The following is a 21,688-nucleotide window of genomic DNA, read 5'->3' as shown; positions in this document are numbered from 1 at the left end:
GCTCCTTGGAAGAGAGATGGGATATTAATGCAATAAAATCAATAAGCACATTAAAAAACAACAACAAATCAACAAGGAAATGGGACAGAATGGAGTTTCAGGTGAGTTCATGAGAAAGTGCCACAGAGTAGAAATAGCAGATTTACCAGTCCCTCGCCCCCTCCTTTCTATCTCACTCTGGTGCACTCTGGAACATGTTTGGAACTTGTTCCGCAATGTAGCCACATGGCCACGTCTTCATGCATTCAAATTCAAACCATATTCCCTCAGTTCTTTCTCAGGTTTATATAAATTGACCGCTTCATACATAAGAAACAAGGACACCTCATAGAACGCCCACAAAGAGGACCTGGTGTTAGCTGATTCAGTGTCTGTTATCCTGCTTAGCAAAAAAATAAACAAATACTTCCCAAGCTCCCATTTCAGAAATAGCATAAGGGGACTCTCTTCTTCCATCTGTCTTTTTCTCCCTGGGGAAGTTGTGTTGGAGTTGCAAGATAAACGGTTCAGCTGAGTCTGTTTGCACCATCTGATCTGCACAGAACGTACCGTGTGACAGGGAATTCTGAATCTGTCCATGGGAAACAGTTTGTGGAGGAAAACATTCAGAAACCTCGAATGCCTGTCACGATCTATTTAGTGTTTAGGCACAACACTAATTTAAAACAAATGTTTTAGCGTGGTGCTGCATGATGTCTTCTTGTTAGTCACTGCCTTTCCTGCACAAGTGCTCACCAGCAATTGAGTGCAGATGGCACATAATTTATTATTTTTATTATTTACATACATAACTGATCCAGCAGTTTGGGGGTTGTGGGGGGATTTTTGTGGTCTTTTTATTTTGAATAAAGGTGTTGGTATTGCATGCACTTGAACTCTCCTTAGGGTAGAACTGAGAAATCACATGTCAAGGGTAGCATCCAAAGGATTGTAAAGCTTACACTTGTGTTTCCTGAACAGCAATCTCGTCTGGTGCATGGTGAAGGGCTTTTGAAATCGACAAGAGTCTTAAAAGCAAATTGTGATTTGGTTAGTGTTGTGCCAACCTCTGCTCTCCAAATTCTCAAAAGTTTTCTTCCCCTGCAAAAGAAGCTTCCGTTTTTCTGTCACATTTTCAGAGGAAATAAAAAAGATTAGGGAAAACTTTGGCACATCATTAGTCATGATATAATGGAAGGGGAGTGAGTTTTGTGGTTTAAAAAGGCAGAAATAATACTTTCAGGAAGCCATCTAGGATGCTCAGCTAAGGTAATTCCTTTCTTCACATCTTATTTATTGATGGGGTTCTTTGCCTGTGTTTCTTTCTAGGATCAAATTTTCATGGAGAATGTGGGTGCAGTGAAGCAGCTTTGCAAATTAACAAACAATCTTGAAGTCCGGATAGAAGAGTTGGAAGCGTGGAATAAAAAACTAGCCAGACTGAAACAGATAAACAGCTTGAAGTCAACGACATCCAGTGAAAAGAACGCAAGAAGGTATCTGCATTTCTCCACAGGACACACAGCCAAATTCACCAGCTTCCTTAACATGTCAAACATAACCTGTATATCTAAAGGTAGAGCTGAATTCATAGGACGACAAGTTTTGGATACTTCAGGAACATTTTTGTGTTTTATTGTTTAGACTGCAACTTGTTTCATAGCACTTTTTAAAAAAAGTAAGGCGGTTGAGGGAGCAACCCCAACTGAGCCCGGCACAGGAAATAGACTGGGGCTTTGGTTCCTTATCAGCCTTGCTTGAGCCCAATAAACCCCATTTTTGAGAGCTACAGTGACTACCCACTGGTAGCCCCAGGCACTCTGCCATATCATCAGTGGTGGAGTCCAGTGGACACCTCTGCAACATCTTACGCTTTTCCAGCAGTGTGCATCAGGGATTAGTACTCACCCATAGCTATCGCCATGGTCAGATTTGCCCTTTGATACTCATGATTTCTGAAGAGTCCATTGTTTTGGCAAAACTGTTTCTAGTCACATACTATTTTCATGCAAATGGAATGCACTCCAAATGTCCATTGCAGCTTCCATGGAAGAAATAATAATAATAATAATAATAATAATAATTAATAAATATATAAATAAGTATAATAAATATTTATTATTTATAAACCCCGCCCATCTGGCTGGGTTTCCCCAGCCACTCTGGGCGGCTCCCAACAGAATATTAAAAACAGAATAAAACATCAAACATTAAAAGCTTCCCTAAACAGGGCTGCCTTCAGATGTCTTCTAAAAGTCAGATAGTTGTTTGTTTCCTTGACATCTTATGGGAGGGCATTCCACAGGGCGGGCACCGCTACTGAGAAGGTCCTCTGGCTGGTTCCCTGTAACCTCACTTCTCGCCATGAGGGAACCTCCAGAAGGCCCTTGGAGCTGGACCTCAGTGTCCGGGCTGAACGATGGGGGTGGAGATGCTCCTTCAGGTATACTGGGGTTTGTCATTCTAATCAATGTTTCAACATGAAAAACAATCTTTGATGGCATTCATCTGAGCAAGCTAACAACAGGATTCACCTCCTTGTTGATTTTCCCTTCTAATATTCTTTTTTTATCACTTCCTGCAATGAATTCACAAAGTAAAGCATTTTTTAAAAAATATGTATTCCAGGATTTTTAGCCAAGCTACTTCTCGTTTACCATCAAGAAAATCAGCTCCCATAAAGGTGAGTGAAAGTAAGAACATAGATTGCGAATAACTCTCCAATGTGTAGGTAAAAAGACTGTCAATTTAAACAGAACACCTGTTGAATTAGTTATAATCTCTTAAAAAGGAAGGGGGGACACATGTGGAAATCACCTTGCTTCCAGGTAGGAACAAGCATGGGGAAGTTGGGGAAAGGCTACATGCTCTGCATGCAAAAGGTCAAATCCTGGCTCTTCTAGGTAGGGCAGTATAATTTGGGCTACAGTCCTGGAATCTTCAAACTGCAGCTTACTTCTGAACAGATGTATAAAAGAATGCATTGTAGGTTGCTAAAGCAAGTGAGCTAAACTGCACGCTGTGGGGGTAGGACAAATAATTTTTTAAAAAAGCAAATTTTTTTTGCAGACACCTCAACTCAGCAATTGGTTGTCTCAGGCAGCTGATTTTGGATGTAAGGAAAGGGCAGCATATGGTTTGCTATTCAATCCCGCCCCCCGCCCCCCGTCGCCCTGGCTTGGGTCAAGACTTAGTTCCACTGAAATCCACTGAAATTAGACTTGTGGTTAATTGATTTCAGTGGGTTGACTCTTAAGCCTGGGTCCAATCCCTTGCATTTTTATTCCCAGGGAGAAGTGCTTGTGGGATCTTCTGCCTAGAGGTGCCAAAGGAACTTTAACAGGTGTTGAATAGTTTTCAGTGTAGGTTCTGAGCTGTACTCGCAGAAAAATATTCTGATGATGCACACTGCCTGCTCCACATAAGCATTATGGATTAAGCCCATGCTCCTTCCTTCCTTCTTCCTCAGATGCGTTCTCCAGAGAAAAGTCAGTCATGGTCCAGCTCCAGGATCTTCCAGATAACTGTGATTGCCTTGGTTGCAGTTATGGCAGTCTGGTAAAGAAAAGCATATTATTAATGAGATGTTGGGATGTAATTTCAGCATTGCACAAGCAAAGTTCTACTAGTGCAATGGGACTTACTTTTCCTCTCTGCCCCTCCACGTGTTATCAATTTTGTCCTGGAGGGTCCCTCAACCCTCTGGACCAGATTTTGAAGGCTGCAAGAAGGAAAGGAGAGGAAGTTCCATTGTGCGAGTGGAAGTCTGTTGTGCAAGCAGAACAGCAGCACTGGATACGACCACTTGGTTCTTTTCTTCATCAGTTCATTCATAAAAGCTTTTTGTAAAACAACAACAACAACAACATGGTTTTTATTGTTATAGGGAAGAACACACACACACATACACATTTAAGTGGTGGTGATAATCATCAACACCATCAGACTTCATTTCTTTGATCCTAATATTAAGTACTGGTTTAATGAAATAAATGATAACTGAGGCTCATAAGAGAACTTCAACAATGGGGAGGAGATATTTCAAAGATTTTGCTTCTTCTGTACTCTTTTTTTTTGGTATATGATGATAGATGTCAATCTATGGAATAAATGTCTCGTTACAGTGTTCTGTCGATAGCCACCATTTATGTCCTTAGCATACCCGACCCAGTCATGGCCAGTTCTACAAGCAGGCAAGTAACTGATTTGTCACTTATTTGAACTTTAATTGTTTGCTCTTTGTAATGCTCTGGGGTTGGGCAGATAGCAGCCTATTTAAAGCGTATAAGCATTAAATGAAAAGGATTGGCAAGCCTCCATGGAGATGCAATTGCACTCTTTGGGAGCAGTCACTTTTATGTGCGTGTTTCCCACTTGGTGCTAGCAAAGCATACTTGAATATGCTTATATACCCTTGTTGCTGCTGTGTTAGAGTAATAGCTGCATGGTTTTTTTTTATATGCTAATGTGATTTTATCAACCTTTCCCAGCAATTCAACAAGTCTGATAACACTCCCTCCACCCACCACTTTGACAGGTACTGTGCTTTAAGCTGTTATTTGAGTCTGAAAAAATGTTAATAGAGTAAATCTAAAAACTGTACCCTGCATTGATGGAATTTGGCATGTGACACAGAATTCTGCATCCTCAGAACCATAACCTTCATTGTGCTGTCTTTTTAAAAAGCCCATGAGGTAGAGCCAGCATAGCATGAGTGGACATCCACTCATACAACAGGATTTATCCTCCTCTCTTCAGTCCTGAAAAGCCTTCCATTCCTCCTAAATCTGCTCCAGGGGGTTGGGAGATGCCCTCAGAGCAGATATTTGGGGTGTGTTTGCAGGGATCTTGGGGGGTGAGTAAGAGAAACTGGAAGTGCAAATGGAATTCTACTGTGCAAACAGGCAGGCGTCATTGGATGTTGCCCCATATTTCTAGGCTATAAGGCTGAAGAAGTACACTTAGAACTATATGGGCAGCACTATACATTAGACTCACAACTTATGCTCACTTTACATATGCAACCTTATGCAGTGGGCAGGAAATAAAGGGAGATTGGGAGAAATGAATCCCTGCTCTCCCTTTATTTATTTTCCATTTGTTTATTTTCCACTTATTTATTTTCCACACTCCCAGCAGATTTTCCTTCCTTACCAGCCTCTGGGAAGGAGGTGTGACGGCTCTGGAAGCATCCCAGAGCCTGGTAAGGAAGATGGCACATCACTTACAATATAAAGCCACAAAAATATTGAACATAGTAACAAATGAAACAATAAACCCCCAGGGGTTTCTGGGAGTTCCTGACTTTGCATGATGTTGTCTGAGCATGGATCCCCCCAGAACTGAACCCTCACATAAGTGGCATGCCTATTTCTGAAGGCAGGTATGTGGGTCAAAATTTCCCATTGTCATGGTGTGCATTGCTACTCAATGTGGAGAGCAGAAGTAGAATGAATTAACTGTTGAAAAGAAGCAAATCTGTTTGAACTGAAAAATTAGAATGTATTGACACACCCAAATTTCGCTATGTTAAAACTGGTGAAGGTGATATGTGTGTCACTCATGGATTTCTTCTACTGTAGTGACCAGATACAGCACAATGTCTTCAAGCCCCAAACCTACTGGCGTCATTCCTGAAGTGAATTTTTGTGGCATTTTACCTTGTCAGGAAACTTACTGCTGTCCAAGTCATCAAACAGTAAGAAAAGACCTAAATTATCAGAAGGTGAAGGCAAAGGAACATAGTAAGTTAAATCATGAATGGATGTTGCTACTACTTACGAGAAGGCAATTTCTGTGATTGTAGTGATTGTGAAAATGGTAGCTGAGGATAGATCTCTCCATGTAGCTGTGTGCCTGCACTTGCCCAATGACGATAATGTGGAGACAAAATTAGCACTTTGCTGAAATCTGTTCTTAGTTTCTCAGAAGTTTTATTTCTCTGTGAAATATTATTTTTCAGTTTTTCTGTCTCTTTCGCAGGGAAGATGAGGATTCCTTGAGAATTTCAGGGGGTTGGGGTATGGAGCTTACCTTACTGTTGCAAAGTGTTCAAAGGTGGATTATGCGTTTTTCTTTCTGCAGCCTCCCTGGCTGGCCCATCTGAAAAACAAAACAAAACAGACCACAAGAGGAGTTCCTCATGTTAACTTTCTCTGGGCTTTCACTGATGTGCTGGTGACTAGGACAGATAATGCTTTCAGACCAGCACCAGGGCTGGCTGAATATATTTTGCTATCTGAGGCAAATATGGTGAACCACACCCCATTCTATATCCTGGAAAGTGGCCAGACTGGTAGCTAAAACTTACTTCAAGACTGACAAAGGGACAGTCTGCTCCCCCATTGTAGCTGAGAGCAGCAGGCTAGCTTAGGACAGTATTCTTCAACTATGGATCTCCAGATGTTGTGGGGCTATAACTCCCATGACTCCTGACTATTGGCTAAACTAACTGAGGATTATGGGAGTTGTAGTTCCCACAACACCTGGGGACCCAAGGTTGAAGGACACTGGCCTACGGAGCACACTGTAGGTCACATGACACACACAGCTCTCTTCTCTCCAGCACCTCCCCACCATGCAAGGTCTGAGGTCACCACTTCACTCTACTTAACAGTGGAGCTGGAGCTGGCTCATCCTGCTGGGACTTGCTGCTGCACCCCCCAACACCTAATTTGCTTTATACTTTTGTAAATAAAACAGAGTATTGCAATGCAAACTGTATACGGTATTCCCTTTGCTTATTCTCTTCTCCAAATGGAATGGTCCTTGAGAAACTGAATATGACCTCTAGAGTGTGAAAAATGTCCCCTTTCATAAAATGAACTGTCTTCAGAATAGAGCATCTGCAAGCGTCCTTCAAACCTGTGCTTGGAAAACTCATGCAGAAGCTCATTTTGCTGTATTTGTTTTTGTCATATAATTGTTTCAGTTTGTGAAGGCCCTCTATTCTTTCCTCAGGAACGAAAAGGAAAGTACTGCCAGGAAACAACTGGTTTGAGAAGCCTGACCTTGGAAATGACTGTAAAGTATTTTTTATTTCCTTTGAAAAATAAAGTTCCTCAAAACCCTTTTGGTTACTTTAAAATGTTGATCTAGTTTAGAGAAGTTATGCATATACAGTGGTAAATATTATGATATAAATCATAATCATCTACCAAATAACTACATGAAAGGTGGTAGGTCAGGTTGCAGATACAGTGGTACCTCGGGTTAAGAACTTAATTCATTCTGGAGGTCCGTTCTTAACCTGAAACTATTCTTAACCTGAGGTACCACTTTAGCTAATGGGGCCTCCTGCTGCTGTTGTTGTGCGATTTCTGTTCTCATCCTGAAGCAAAGTTCTTAATCCGAGGTACTATTTCTGGGTTAGCGGAGTCTGTAACCTGAAGCGTCTGTAACCCGAGGTACCACTGTAGCTCATTGCCAGGACAGCTGGCACATCTTAATCTCTGTGGTCCATTACGATTTCCTCCTATCAATAGTTTTGAAGAAATGTATTCGACCCACTTTGTGAATAATTATTCTGGGAATGTCACCCACAACTTGGCTCAATGGGTCGTGTTCTCCTCCACCTCTTCCTTTTGCCTCCCGTTACCAGCAGGAACGGGGAGAAATTTGAATCAGTTTGCATTTAAAGGTAACCCTACCTAATTTGCACTTTCTGAAATAATCCTTGGGGTTCCTTCATATAGAAGCATAGAATTGTAGGGTTGGAAGGGACCTTGGGGTCATCTAGTCCAACCCCCTCAAATGCAGGAATCCTGCCCACAGCCATTGCTGGATGGGCTTGAACCACCAACCATCTGGTTAACAGCCAGACACACTGACCCATTGCTCCCCTAAGTCCCATCCTTTTTTTCCTGACATGATTTGTACATGTGTTTTCGAAATGGTTAACATCTTAAAGCGGTGGGTGTACCACGTTGTTGTTTTCACATGTGGTGTGATTTGGATGAAATTGCGTGTGTATCAGAGTTACAATTCCAGAGGACTCTTCAAAGTTAATATGTCTTCTGAAAGCTTGACTTTTGCTTCATGCGAAAACCATAAGGCAAAGTCACTACCATTAATAGGGTGTTATATACTAAGCTTGGATCCTAGAACAATAGGGAGGTAGGATGCTAGCATGCAACAACTGATTGGCCTGCAGGAGAAGACCAATCAGGCTCCAGGAGGGAAGCAGAATCAGCCAATCAGACGGGACTCATTGTGTAAATAATGTATATAAAAGCCTGGGGTTTGGGGGGAAATTCAATCACTGTTTTACAAGCTGCAATAAAGAGCATGAAATCACTGCAGGACTCCGAGTATATTTCATAGGGCCTTTCACCAGGAGTGCCAGGGTGAGGGCAGAGGGCAAAGGCAGCTAATGGAATGGGGAGCCAGTTGTAACAAAAAGTTTTCATATAAACTTTTCATTATTATTGTGTGTGCATTTTTTAAAAAAAGTTTCTTCATGCCAAGTGTCTATGCTCACGAAAACAATTCTTCTTCCTTTCAGGGACTGACACATCAATCATCTCTATGCAGATCTTAGAGACGCAACAAAAAATAGATCGCCGTTATTGTCGCAAAAACCTGCAGTGTGGGTGGGTAAAATTGTTTCCTTACATCTCTTTGTCTAATGCAGCACAGAGCCTCAATATGTTAAGTTGAGCTAAGGATTTTGCTGCTGCAGGCGGGCCACTGTGAAAAACCAGTAGGGATGGAGGGGAAATTTTATTCAGCATGCACTTAAAGCCAAATCCGATAAATTTCTGAAACAATATGCAGACTGAAACACAGCTATCCTTCAGCAATTGCACTTAATCTGAATTTTGCAATGAAGTTCTCGAGGCAGCCAATGTTTGCAGAATTTCATAGATTAGGGGAAATTGCTTGCAAAAATTGGTACATTGATCAAAACTACATATAAAAATGTATTTATTAAGAGAAATTTGCACTAGAATGCAGATGAGTTTCTATGAGGATTTTAAAAAATTGCCAAGTTACTGTGAAATGTGGAAAACGGAAGTTCAGATTCGAAAAAACAAGAAACCGAGAAAACGGATCTTTGAATCCCTAGCTGTCAGTTGGTCTTACCATAACTTATAGTTAACTCAACAGAGATTAGCTATTTGGAGAGGGCAATTCTATACCTGGGAGTAAAGTGCCATTGAATTCAATGAGACTTACTTCTGAGTAGACATATGTAAGGTGATAGTGTCATGCCTCCACAATTAATGGTGCAAATATTTTCATCTAAGAAAAAAAAGTGATACTGCATGCTCAGGAAACTGATCTTGTGAAATCACCCTGTGATCTTTGGATGAAGGGGGTATACAAATTTAATAAATAATAATGATAATGATAATCATCACCATCATCACCATCTGCACATGGGGATGCAGAATCTTCAGAAAGGCAAGATTTTCTAAATTTTGTTTTTGCTTTAGTTCACATCCTAGCTCATTCATATGACTGTCATTTATTTCAGCTATTTTTAATACTGAATTTTAAAGAGTTGTAACCCACCCCAGGACCTGCTGCTGAAGGTTGGATCATAATATGCAAAAGGATGGCTGATTTTTGTACCTGTTGCTCACTGCTGTTCTCAATTTAAAAAGCAGGCTACCTTGCTATTCTGTGCAGTGCTGGTGACTGTCTCAAAGTGCCTCCCACTGAAATTGTTGCCCTGCTATGCTACTGGGCTACTGTTCATTGCTATTTCCCATTAGAATAGTTGATAAGGTTGCTTAAGGCTGTACTTTGCAGTCTCCAGTTCATATAGCTGATTGGCTCAGCATTTGACGTTTTTTTCACTTTTATTGATATTTGCCTAGAATTTCAAAATATTGAAAGCCATTGTCACTATTTATTATTTTAGGTCTGGAAATTATATTTACATTGTTCCCATTAACAAACACACACCTGTCATAGTGAAAATCTCTCTGGAAATCAAGTAAGTACACAGACAGATTTTGCTATAGATAAACTTTTTTTTTAAACCTTATCTGTTTATGGTATGAATGAAGATTGTGCCCAGATCTTAACAGATCCTAATGAAACAGCAAGGATGAGAAAGCCTAAATCGAAATTTACGAATGTCCCTTAATGGTTCACATTCTGCTGGAAACCTCAGTTGGCCTTAATGGAGCTGGGTTGCATCCTTAGAGCCAATTCATGTGTTGTGCTTGGCTGCTGATGTTTACAGTAGAGACCCCCTGTGAGTGCAGACGTTGAGTGTACTGGCCATTGAATCTAACTTCAGCTCATCACTGATGATGGGACAGCATCTTCCACTGAACCTGCGAGCAGCTGACTAATATAGGAGGTCCTCCAACACCTCCCCTCTTCTCCCTATCCTCCAGCAATCCACCAGCCTAGGCAGCTGCTTCACTCAGTCTTATAGTAGAACTGGCCCTGAAAGTCCATCATTCAAACATTCGCAAAATTTGATTTGCACTATTGATATGAGTTACCCCCTGCTATGCTATGGTACTCCTGGAAGTAGATCATTCACTTGATCTGCAAAATGGGAATGCAAGCAGTCATATATGAACTGGCCCATAGAATTTATACTCAACATTTCCAAATTGCTATGATCCCATTTCCATGTCGGTACACTCTTTTGAGCAGCTATATTGTTAGAATTAGCATTGATTTTCAGTGGAATTCTGTCTCCCAGTATGGAGCCATGCATTTGCCTTGGGTGCTTTGCTTGTTAAACTCCATAGGTCTTATTTCGTATATTTTTTTTAAGTAGTACTATAGCATCTTGCAGCTTTTAATATTATCCTTGTTCCTTGAAGTACAACAGAACCACTCATTATCTTTCAATGCAAAATCACCTTTGGAAAGTCTTGCTTTCGTCTTCCACAACAAACCCGTCATAAGAGGGAACCCTTTCCAGAAACTACACAGGTACTTAGTTCTGTTGTCTCTTCCATAAAGGTAAAGGTAAAGTGACCCCTGACCATTAGGTCCAGTCATGACTGACTCTGGGGTTGCGGCACTCATCTTGCTTTATTGGCTGAGGGAGACGGCATACAGCTTCTGGGTCATGTGGCCAGCATGACTAAGCCGCTTCTGGCAAACCAGAGCAGCGTACGGAAACGCCGTTTACCTTCCCGCCGGAGCGGTACCTATTTATCTACTTGCACTTTGACGTGATTTCGAACTGCTAGGTTGGCAGGAGCAGGGACTGAGCAACCGGAGCTCACCCCGTTGCGGGGATTCAAACCGCCAACCTTCTGATCGGCAAGTCCTAGGCTTTGTGGTTTAACCCACAGCGCCACCCGCGTCCCTGTCTCTTCCATACAATGAGTTTTATTTACTTCATCTGTCAGTTAAGAAACAACTAGAAGGAAGCACTGCCCACTGCTGTTATATTTTCTGGAACCTAGGGAGGCTCCAGCTCTTGGAAATAATACAACAAAGGCTTGTAAACAAGCAAGATGTGTTTCCCTTGAGTTAGGATAAAGTACTAATTCTCATTCTGACCTTGGCAAACCCCAGAACGGTCAAAGCCTTAGAAACTGCAGCATTCCCGCATGTGTAATAGGAATGTCAGAGAATTCTGATGAAAATGGGAAAGGAAGCGGAAATTACTGCAGTTTGCGTATTTGTCTGTGGTCAGTGAAATGAATGCAATTGGTATTCATTCACGTTGCTGTTGTTCTTGATGTGCACAGATGATATGTAATTAATGGCTTTTTTTACGTGGTGGTGTTTTCGTTACATTAAAGGAATGTAAGTTATGTAAATTGCTACCTAAGTTATGTGCGCTAACCATAACTTATGTAACTTAAATTAAATAGTAGACATCAAGAGAAATAATGTATTATTTGGTGAAAACTGAACTGGAGCAGAATGGAAACAGTGCTGCTTGCAATGACTACATGTCCAGATGGAAATTGTTACCTTCTTACTTCCCTAATGTGCATTTGCAGCAATAGACATCCATGCAAGTTTCATTCCCTATCATCTCTCTCTCTCTCTCTCTCTCTCTCTCTCTCTCTCTCTCTCTTATTTGGTTATACAGGGATTCCATCATATTTGGTATCTCCCTGTAAGCTCGTTCCATGACAGTGCTTACCATTTTCGTGTTGCTGCTCCAGTAAGTCTTATTTTTTTATTTAAAAAAAGACTAAAAAAAGAACAAAACATTTAGCTATGATTATTGGATCTATCTTAATCTTACTTTATTTATTGTTTTGTCCCACCAGGATCTTGCAGACTGTTCAACGGATCCTAACTACGCTGGGATATTTTTCACTGATTACTTCTTCTATTTCTATCGGAACTGCATCTGAAAGGATGGCTTTAACTCTCCCTGAAAAGAATGGGGATGGGGAAATCTTTAGTGCTGCTGAAAACATGTTTGCCACATTAATTCTTCCTGGCAAACACTTAATGAACTTCTGTTTTATGCCCTTGTTTTGGGAATATCAAATGGGAGTAAATAAAACTGAAGCATTTTGTTGTTTTGTGAGGTATTCATAGAAGCTGCTAGTAAAACTGTGTGATTGCTGATGATTCAAAGGCGAGCACATGAGCCGACTTCAGTTTAAGCTGATTTCCCGCAGTAAGACACAATTGGCTTAAATCCAACTATCTGTCTGATCTAGTTTGTGGACTGGGCTGTAATCATTCATTTTAATGGTGCAATAGAGTAACAGAGTAATTGGACGGAAACAATCTTATTTTGCAGAGCCTCTCGGCATGTTTAACTGGCCCCCTAACCAAAGGAAAAAACAATTGGATTTCTAATGGGATTTGTGCCCCATACACAATATTGTGCTCTTGCAACCCATGCTAATCAATTGGAAGGCAACGGGGAAACCCACCATGTTAACCAAATGACTTTTTCTTATATCACCTATAAATGTGCTTTGTAGGAATGTATCTTCAGCTGATGCTGTTACAGGCCTCTCCCAATAGTATAGGCACCCCTCCCCTTACATGCGTGACTGCACACGCACATGTGGTGCCGGGAAATAAATAAATAATTCAATTCAAACTTGGAAATCGCAGGAGAGAGCTGGAGAGCCCTCATGGCTTGCAAGGAGACCCTCCCTGGAGCCTGAAGAGGATGTCATTGAGGGTGGAGCAACCCCTGAAAAGACTGGAGGCACAGCGGGGCTTTGTTTAGGCTGCTCAGCCTCCCCACCTAACAGCTGATGTGTGGGGCAGCATGGCAGCTGCAGTCATTTCCCCACGCCTCCTCCAGCCTCCAGCCAGCCCCAGAGCTTCAATTGTTGGATACAATGTTTTTGGTCTAGATTGGAGAGACAACAGCAGAGCGGGTGTTTAGAGGAAGCTCCCCACTTGCGTGATTTTCACCTATGCGCACGGGGACCCAGAGCATAACTTCTGCATAAGTGGAGAGGGGGGATGCCTGTCCAATCACAATAAAAAGGTAAAGGGACCCCTGACCATTAGGTCCAGTCGTGACCAACTCTCGGGTTGCGGCGCTTATCTCACTTTATTGGCCAAGGGAGCCGGCATACAGCTTCCGGGTCATGTGGCCAGCATGACTAAGCCACTTCTGGTGAACCAGAACAGTGCATGGAAACGCCGTTTACCTTCCCGCCAGAGTAGTACCTATTTATCTACTTGCACTTTGACGTGCTTTCGAACTGCTAGGTTGGCAGGAGCAGGGACCGAGCAACGGGAGCTCACCCCATCGCGGGGATTCGAACCGCCGACCTTCTGATTGGCAAGTCCTAGGCTCTGTGGTTTAACCCACAGCGCCACCCGCGTCCCCTCCAATCACAATACTCGTGTCTAAATATGAATGTTTAGATAGGCCAGAGTAATTTTACAAGGGCAACCAGGCCATGGCAGCGCAAATGATGCATGTACAGCCAACGTTAAAAAAAACAACACCCCATATTTTTTGTGGGTGCTGAAAAGCCTAATCTTATATTTACAAAACAAACATTTGATAGTACAGTATTAGGTGAAAGGGCCCTGTTTTGTGTTGTGTCCTCTGTGGAAACAGAATTGGAGCTCTGCACAGTTTTTGGCAATTTTAGCGGTTTGTGACTATGGGGGTTCTACACACCTTGCTGTCGGGGCTCTTAGTGCAGGCCTGCAGCAGGGTTTCTTTCTAGGCCAGGGAAAGATGGATTATGCTTGAGGGGATAGCATGCAGTTAATTCACTCTGTATGAATAAAACACAATCCTGACCCACTTTATTCCCAGTTACTAGAGAATTGACAGAATTGCAGAAACGTGTATATATGTATATCTACACACACAAATGTACACACAAAGTAAATCAATGTGGGGTAAAAATCACAGCCTTTTATTTCTCTCTGTCTCAAATCCAGAGAGCATGTGCGTCTCCTGACAGTTGGCTATAGTTTCTGTTTGTTGAGAAGGAGCAGCAATGAAATTGCATTCACTTTCGCAAGTCATCTTTGTATTTTACATAGCGAATTCACACCATACATGTAAAGCACATTTAATGCACATTTAAAACACAAGGCCTCCTGCAAAGAATCTTGGGAACTGTAGTTTTTAAGGGAGCTGGTAATTATAGCTCTGTGATGCGTGAATTACAGTTCCTAGGATTACTGAGGGCGGGGTAGCTATGTGCTTTACAAAATCCATATACCACTTGATTGTGACAAACCTTTGGTGCCCAAACAAGCAAACAGCATTTATGATCCTGTTGGCAAGGACCCACCGCCAACCTGTCCCTAGTGTGCTCTAGACCACATGAAGACTGTTTCCTGCTCTCTGTTTGCCCCCTGGAAGATGAAAAATTATAAGGGCTCAAGCTGAAAGCATCATTAAATGTTAATCTGCCAGGGCCGGCGAGGTCAGTTTGTGTTGCTGAATGTAGCGACAGATGGAGAGTCCTCTGTGAAATAATGCAGCTTTGCCAAAAGCTGTCAGTACATGAGCTGTCTGTCATCCTGCACATGTTCTCACCATGCGCCCTATAAACAGGGAATGTGAGCTGGATGGGGAAGCTCACAAAGAGATCACCAGCGGATCTAGATGGTCTCATTATAGAGCTTCTAACTATTGAAAAACTTGCTCTTGGTAGTCTGGAGGTGGCGGGGACAAAGAAGACAGATGCAGGAACACATGTTTCCCATTTCTTTCTTTTAAAATCCCCCCCCCCCCGTAAGAATAAATATTAAACATGTATTAATCTATATTTAAACTTCAGGGTAGGTTTAAGGTAAAGGTAAAGGGGCCCCTGACCATTAGGTCCAGTCGTGGCTGACTCTGGGGTTGTGGCGCTCATCTTGCTTTATTGGCTGAGGGAGCCGGCATACAGCTTCTGAGTCATATGGTCAGCATGACTAAGCTGCTTCCGGCGAACCAGAGCAGTGCACGGAAATGCTGTTTACCTTCCTGCCGGAGCGGTACCTATTTATCTACTTGCACTTTGATGTGCTTTCGAACTGCTAGGTTGGCAGGAGCAGGGACCGAGCAACGGGAGCTCACCCCGTCACGGGGATTCGAACCGCCGACCTTCTGATCAGCAAGCCCAAGAGGCTCAGTGGTTTAACCCACAGTGCCACCTGTGTCCCTAGGGTAGCGTTTAATTTAGGATAAACTTTCCACATTCGTTCTCAACAAATCTGTGATGCATGTTTAAGTCATATCCTTCTTACAGACAGGCAACTAAGGTTGGGAGCTTTGTCCAGGGTTATTGGTGGAATGAAGTCTTCTCAGAGGACTCTGTTCTAGAATATATGGCACAGGATGGTGATGCAGGTAAGAACATAAGAGCCCTGCAAGCAGTACTCTCTCTGCTTGTGATTGCCAGCAACTGGCGTTCAGATGCAGCCTGCTTTTAGCGGTGGATGTAGAACATAGATTTATCCCTGCTGGTAGCCTTTGTGGGCTTTATCTTCCATGGACTGGGTCATCCAAGTTGGTGAATCTACATCTTATATTAGACAATAGTTTGACTATGTGTTGAGTAAAGAAGTGCTTTCCTTTGTCTATCCTGAATCTTCTAACGTTCAGCTTCATTGGGTGGTCCTAAGTTCTCCCAAGTGCTTCTTGGGAGAAAAACAATGACAAACCTAGACAGCATCTTAAAAAGCAAAGGCATCACATTGCCAACAAAGGTCCATATAGTTAAAGCTATGGTTTTCCCAGTAGTGATGTATGGAAGTGAGAGCTGGACCATAAAGAAGGTTGATTGCCAAAGAATTGATGCTTTTGAATTATGATGCTGTCTTGGACTGCAAGAAGATCAAACCTATCCATTCTGAAGGAAACCAGCCCTGAGTGCTCACTGGAAGGACAGATCCTGAAGCTGAGGCTCCAATACTTTGGCCACCTCATGAGAAGAGAAGACTCCCTGGAAAAGACCCTGATGCTGGGAAAGATGGAGGGCACAAGGAGAAGGGGACGACAGAGGACGGGGTGGTTGGACAGTGTTCTCGAAGCTACCAGCATGCGTTTGACCAAACTGCGGGAGGTAGTGGAAGACAGGAGTGCCTGGCGTGCTCTGGTCCATGGGGTCACGGAGAGTCAGAAACGACTAAACAATAACAACAAGTTCTAATATTATGAGAGCAGGAGAACATCTCCCTATGCACTTTCTCTATACCATGTATACTTTGAGTCACCTCTAACATACTCTCTCTTACTTGCCTTTTTTTCTAAAAAGAAGAAAGAAAGAAAAAGCCCCATATAACACCCCCATATTTGTGTAGCTGCCTCACAATTTGGCTAAAAGAGACTGAGCTACAAATCAGGAGGTGCCTGGCTCAAATCTTGCCTCTGCACGGGTGCAAAAGAGATTGGAATAGCTCAGCTGGTAAAACACGAGACTCTTAATCTCAGGCTCATGGGTTCAAGCCCCGTGTTAAGCAAAAGATTCTTGTATGGCAGGGGGTTGGGCTAGATGACCCCTGTGGTTCCTTCCAACTCTGCAATTCTATGACTCCATTCTAATAGGCACATTGGATTTCTTCTGATTATTTTGCCATAAATCTGCCACTGTGCTTCATTACCGGCATTTATTTTTCACTAGGTTGGGTTGGGTGTGCCCGCCGTCCTGTTCTTGAACTAAAACCATTTTTCTCAAGAACCACTTAACCAGACTCCGGGAGCCTTTTTCTTTAAAAAGTGCTTGCATGAGGAGTAGGTCATGCACAGTTAAATGCATAAATATTTCAAGCTGATGGAACCTAAGCAGCAGTCGTGCAGGAGTGAAAGAGCACAGCAATTACAAATGTTAAGTGGCGGTTGTAGTGCCACATTACGTATGATGCAACAGTACCACTGAAGCTTCACAAAGCCTCTGTCAGTTGAATGCTACACACGCAATAGCGAGAAGAGCTTGCAGTCTGTGCGTAATATGCATTTTTGTATTCTGTTATTTTCTCTGTTAATTCATGCTCTCCAAATGAGAGTTCTGCTTTCAACACTCCAGTGCCAAGGATCACATCAAGAGTTCTACCGCAGGGTTGCCAAATTTCAAGAGGTAAAAATCCAGAGACAGAAAGTGCCGCCCGAGCTGCCCACATCGGAGCCTGAACGAGAGCCGTCCGGCACATTTTTTTTTTATAAAAAATACCCAAATCCAGTACATTTGATTTAAATGGTAAAATTCCCCCCGGAGGGGCACGTAGGACCACCAAAAGAGGACATGTCCGGGAATTCCTGGACATATGGCAACCCTATATCTATCATGTCCATTATTATATAGATAGGTTGTTGAAGATTTGCCACTGCCTGCTTTATTCATTGGTGGGTCAAATATGGCCCTGCTGGCTACTGATTTAAATGCTCAAACAATTCATTCCTCTTTTGGGTTAAAGTTCAACCACCGAAGATGTGCTCAGTGGGGGGGATTATCATATAATTACATTATTGACAGTTCAAAATATAGGACAGCAGCGGCAGTTTTCGAAGTGGCTGGCTGTGCGCCATATGTCACCATAGGCTGCAATCCTATTCAGAGGCGTGCCTAGGTTCCCTTGTGCCCTTGGCAAGGAGATGTGGGCCACTCTGAGCATTGGAAGAGTGGCCTGGGGGACTGCACAGGTGGGTTCCTAGCCATTCTGAGCCAGATTGGAGAGATGTGATTTTTGTGGCTTCTTGGCCCAGCCACCTAGGGACAACCCTGATCCTATACCAACTTCCCTTGGAGCTATCTGAGACATCTATAGAATTGGACGTGGGTTTAAACCACTGAGCCTCTTGAGCTTGCTGATCGGAAGGTCAGCGGTTCAAATCCCTGTGACGGGGTGAGCTCCCGTTGCTCTGTCCCAGCTTCTGCCAACGTAGTAGTTCGAAAGCATACAAGTGCAAGTAGATAAATAAGTACAGGTATAGCAGGAAGGTAAACGGTGTTTCCATGCACTCTGGTTTCCGTTGCACCAGAGTGTTCATGCTGGCCACATGAACTGGAAAGCAGTCTGTGGACAAACGCCGGCTCCCTCGGCCTGAAAGCAAGATGAGCGCCACAACCCCACTGTCGCCTTTGACTGGACAAAACTGTCCAGGAGTCCTTTAGCCTTTACCTTACCTTTTTTTACACATGGATATGCATGTGCATTTAGAAGTAAGATCAGCCCTCTCCACCATCTGAGATCTAGCTTCTAGAGACCCTGGGGAGGAAGCTAAATCTTAAAGAAGAGGGACTATAGCAATTTACACTAACTGCCTTCTTGATCATGGGACCTACTATTGGTCTTGTCCTCTCAACCTGCCGGAGCCTGTCTTCACATGCAGGGGGAGTTGCTAACTCACTGAGGGTTCGAAATCCATCCCAACTGTACTCCATCAATAAATGATAAAATAATTTGCATTTTAAAGTTATAAAATGGGAGAGAAATTTTTAATTAAATTCTCATAGGTGGGATGTAGGCTTTGTAGAAGATTGAATGGCAGCCAAGAGTCTGAAGCTCAGTCCAGACTAGTTAGAGGGGCACATTGTACGAAACAGGCAAAATGACACATTTTACTGGGATTTTATTTTAACAGCTTCAGATGGTGTTAGGAATGTGTAAGCATTTGATTATTATGAAATTCTTACAAAAACACAAGTGACAAAACCAAAGAAACTTCACATACATGCACACACAATTATCAGAAAAATAGAAACATTTGTCAAAGCCATTGTCCCAGGAGCCAATAAAACGATTATCTTAAAAATGTATATATCTTAATTCGTATTTCTTTGTAATACAAAGCACTAGGAATATGATTGAAGGATGATTTAAAAATACCATTAATAAGGAAATGTACATACTGAATTACTGGCCACCAGAGAAGTTTTGATTTCATTCTCAACAAAGCAGTTAAAATTTAATTACATTTTACAGTTTCCCGTGTCTTTAATAACCTTTCTTTCTTACGGTTCTTGTGGTATTTCCCAATATTTCCCAAGGCTACAACTGACCTCAATGGGATCGATTACTTGACTATCAAGGTATCTAACTCCAAACTATTCCTGGAATCAGGTATTAGAAGAACGCATCTTTTTTAGTTCATAGATCTAATTTCAGAGACATGTACATGTATATTATTGAAGACTCTGCGTTCATTGCTATGCTTAGGAATCTCCCCTGTGGACTATATCCAAAATGGCAACCTGCTCCTACATGTTGGATGCCATGGGTGACTTAGGGAGACATCAGCAATAGGCAAGTTATTGGCCTAGGAAATGAAAAACACCACCGGCTTTGCATATTTGAAATATCACCTTCTTACTTTCATTGTTCCATGATGATTTGAAATCAACCAAGTTTATTATCCTGTTTAATTCTTCTATGCACCATTTAGATCTAGAGAAGCAGAAAGGTTTGGGCAGAAAGTGATTTCCCCAGTCCTCCTTCCCCCTCTCTGAAAAAGTCCGTCCCAAGGAGGACCATCCGGAACAGGGTGAGCTGTAGTATGATGGGCCGAGGGGGAAAGAGGCTCCCCGAAAATTGGGTGGAGCTAACTCAGAGTGTTGCTGAAGGGAGAAGGGGGCAAGCAAATTACCTTCTGCCCACCCTCTTCTGGTGGGATTTCTCTAGTAACTCAGGCTTGTAACTGAAGAGTTCTGCCCCACAGAAATGGTAGCCTATCCATTTGAAAACCCCACAATTAAAGAGCCTGAATGCAATTTAAAAATGGCGAGATTAAACTGCTGTTTGATGGGGCGAAGAGTTGGGAGGATTAATCTTTTTTAGAACTGGGGGGGGGGGGATTTAATATGAAGATTCTGCAGTAAGAAGAATTATGTGTGTTTGGTTTTTCAACCGGCATGATCCTTTCAACCTAGGTGATGACACGGAATTGAAATATAAAGAAATAGAGTTTCTCGGTGTATCCTTCTGCTTGAACTAACACAAAGGTATCTGCTTCCAGCGAAGTAATTGCAAGTCTGGTACTAAGCCTTAACGCTGATTTAGGAGAGTGACCAGCGAGCACAGATGGAAATCATTGATAGAAGGGAAGAACGCTGTTGCCAGGCAGATTTTGCCTCTTACACCCTCACTAGGTGTAATGACTTTCCATGTGTGGTGCATGTGATGAAAGGATTATGTTTGAATGTGAACTCTTCTTTAAAGTAATACTCTCTGCACCGAACCGAGTAATACTCTTTTCCTTGCAACTCTCCATTTATTTTTGTTTGAAGTCCTGAAGGCTATTTGTGAATAAGTACTTATTGCCAAAAAAAGAGGAGGATTTGCTATGCCAGGATTTTTTAGTCAAGGATTAGTTCTGTTTGGAACTGGATTAGGCATGTGCTGATAAAATAAATTCAGCATCTGGATGGCTTCCATAAACAATACAGCATCTTATTATTTCACCAACTTTTTCAAACACCCCCCACCCCCGAATAATTTCACACCAATTTCTGCCCAGGTTATTTTTGTTCTCCAGAAGGAAAAGCTGCATTTCCACTTTTATGTAATCTTTCTTGCTAGACATTCAGTTATACGACCCTGTCTTGAAAACGACTTGCACCAATTTACTAGGAATCCTGCTAGGAATAATCTCGCTTTGTTCGTTTTGAAATTAATCCTATATGATCTTTTCAGCTCAGATGACTGACATAGATTTTCCTGCTAGGCATTGCATATATAGAAGCGTTTCTGGCTACAATCCAGCCTACGCTATTGTTTCTGCTGCCAAGAGAAGGATCTATGGATAAGAGATCAAAGAACAAGGACTACAGAATTGGAGGATTTGGCGATAATAATCCACACACAAGGGATGCTCTAAAGGACACCTTGAATGAAATGCTGATTTTTCATTTGCTTGCTGGCCTTGGATACTTACGTATACAAACAATTGCCTCAGGCAGCAAAATGTCTTGGTCCGGCCAGTGGTGGCTGTTGCCCATTGGTGCTGGTGGAATGGAAGGCTGGGAGGTCAACAGTAGGGGGAGCCAGAACCAATGGTAGGCAGAGCAAGTTCAATTTGGCGATAATAATCCACACACAAGGGATGCTCTAAAGGACACCTTGAATGAAATGCTGATTTTTCATTTGCTTGCTGGCCTTGGATACTTACGTATACAAACAATTGCCTCAGGCAGCAAAATGTCTTGGTCCGGCCAGTGGTGGCTGTTGCCCATTGGTGCTGGTGGAATGGAAGGATGGGAGGTCAACAGTAGGGGGAGCCAGAACCAATGGTAGGCAGAGCAAGTTCATTGGAGCTTTGTTCCCAACCTCCTCCCTGCTCTGTAAGGGGCAACACTGAGACTAAGGAGGAGGGAGCTTTACAGGCAGTGCCACCTCTTGG

The 21,688-nt window shown here is 42.5% G+C and overlaps 1 protein-coding gene across 3 annotated transcripts in view; it reads left to right on the top strand.

The window, feature by feature from the left end:
• The window catches only part of MYRFL (myelin regulatory factor like), a 35,427-nt gene extending 22,986 nt beyond the window's left edge, over positions 1–12,441 (top strand). For 2 of the 3 annotated variants that reach the window (XM_080972003.1, XM_080972002.1), the window contains exons 14-25: positions 1,309–1,475; positions 2,608–2,662; positions 3,449–3,537; positions 4,104–4,172; positions 4,470–4,516; positions 5,562–5,723; positions 6,940–7,002; positions 8,483–8,570; positions 9,848–9,922; positions 10,773–10,884; positions 12,005–12,079; positions 12,189–12,441. In XM_080972003.1, the coding sequence (XP_080828129.1) occupies positions 1,309–1,475; positions 2,608–2,662; positions 3,449–3,537; positions 4,104–4,172; positions 4,470–4,516; positions 5,562–5,723; positions 6,940–7,002; positions 8,483–8,570; positions 9,848–9,922; positions 10,773–10,884; positions 12,005–12,079; positions 12,189–12,275 (1,089 nt within the window). In that variant the 3' untranslated portion in view covers positions 12,276–12,441. Of the gene's footprint in view, positions 1–1,308; positions 1,476–2,607; positions 2,663–3,448; positions 3,538–4,103; positions 4,173–4,469; positions 4,517–5,561; positions 5,724–6,939; positions 7,003–8,482; positions 8,571–9,847; positions 9,923–10,744; positions 10,885–12,004; positions 12,080–12,188 lie in introns of those variants that run through there. The other variant, XM_080972004.1, reaches the window with a different exon arrangement.
• Positions 12,442–21,688: the final 9,247 nt, after the last annotated feature.

The sequence above is a fragment of the Podarcis pityusensis genome, assembly GCF_964106645.2.
Source record: "Podarcis pityusensis genome assembly, chromosome: 10".
Taxonomy (NCBI): Eukaryota; Metazoa; Chordata; class Lepidosauria; order Squamata; family Lacertidae; genus Podarcis; species Podarcis pityusensis.
The sequence above is the reverse complement of the archived record's forward strand: the minus strand, read 5'-3'. Positions and strand labels throughout refer to the sequence as shown.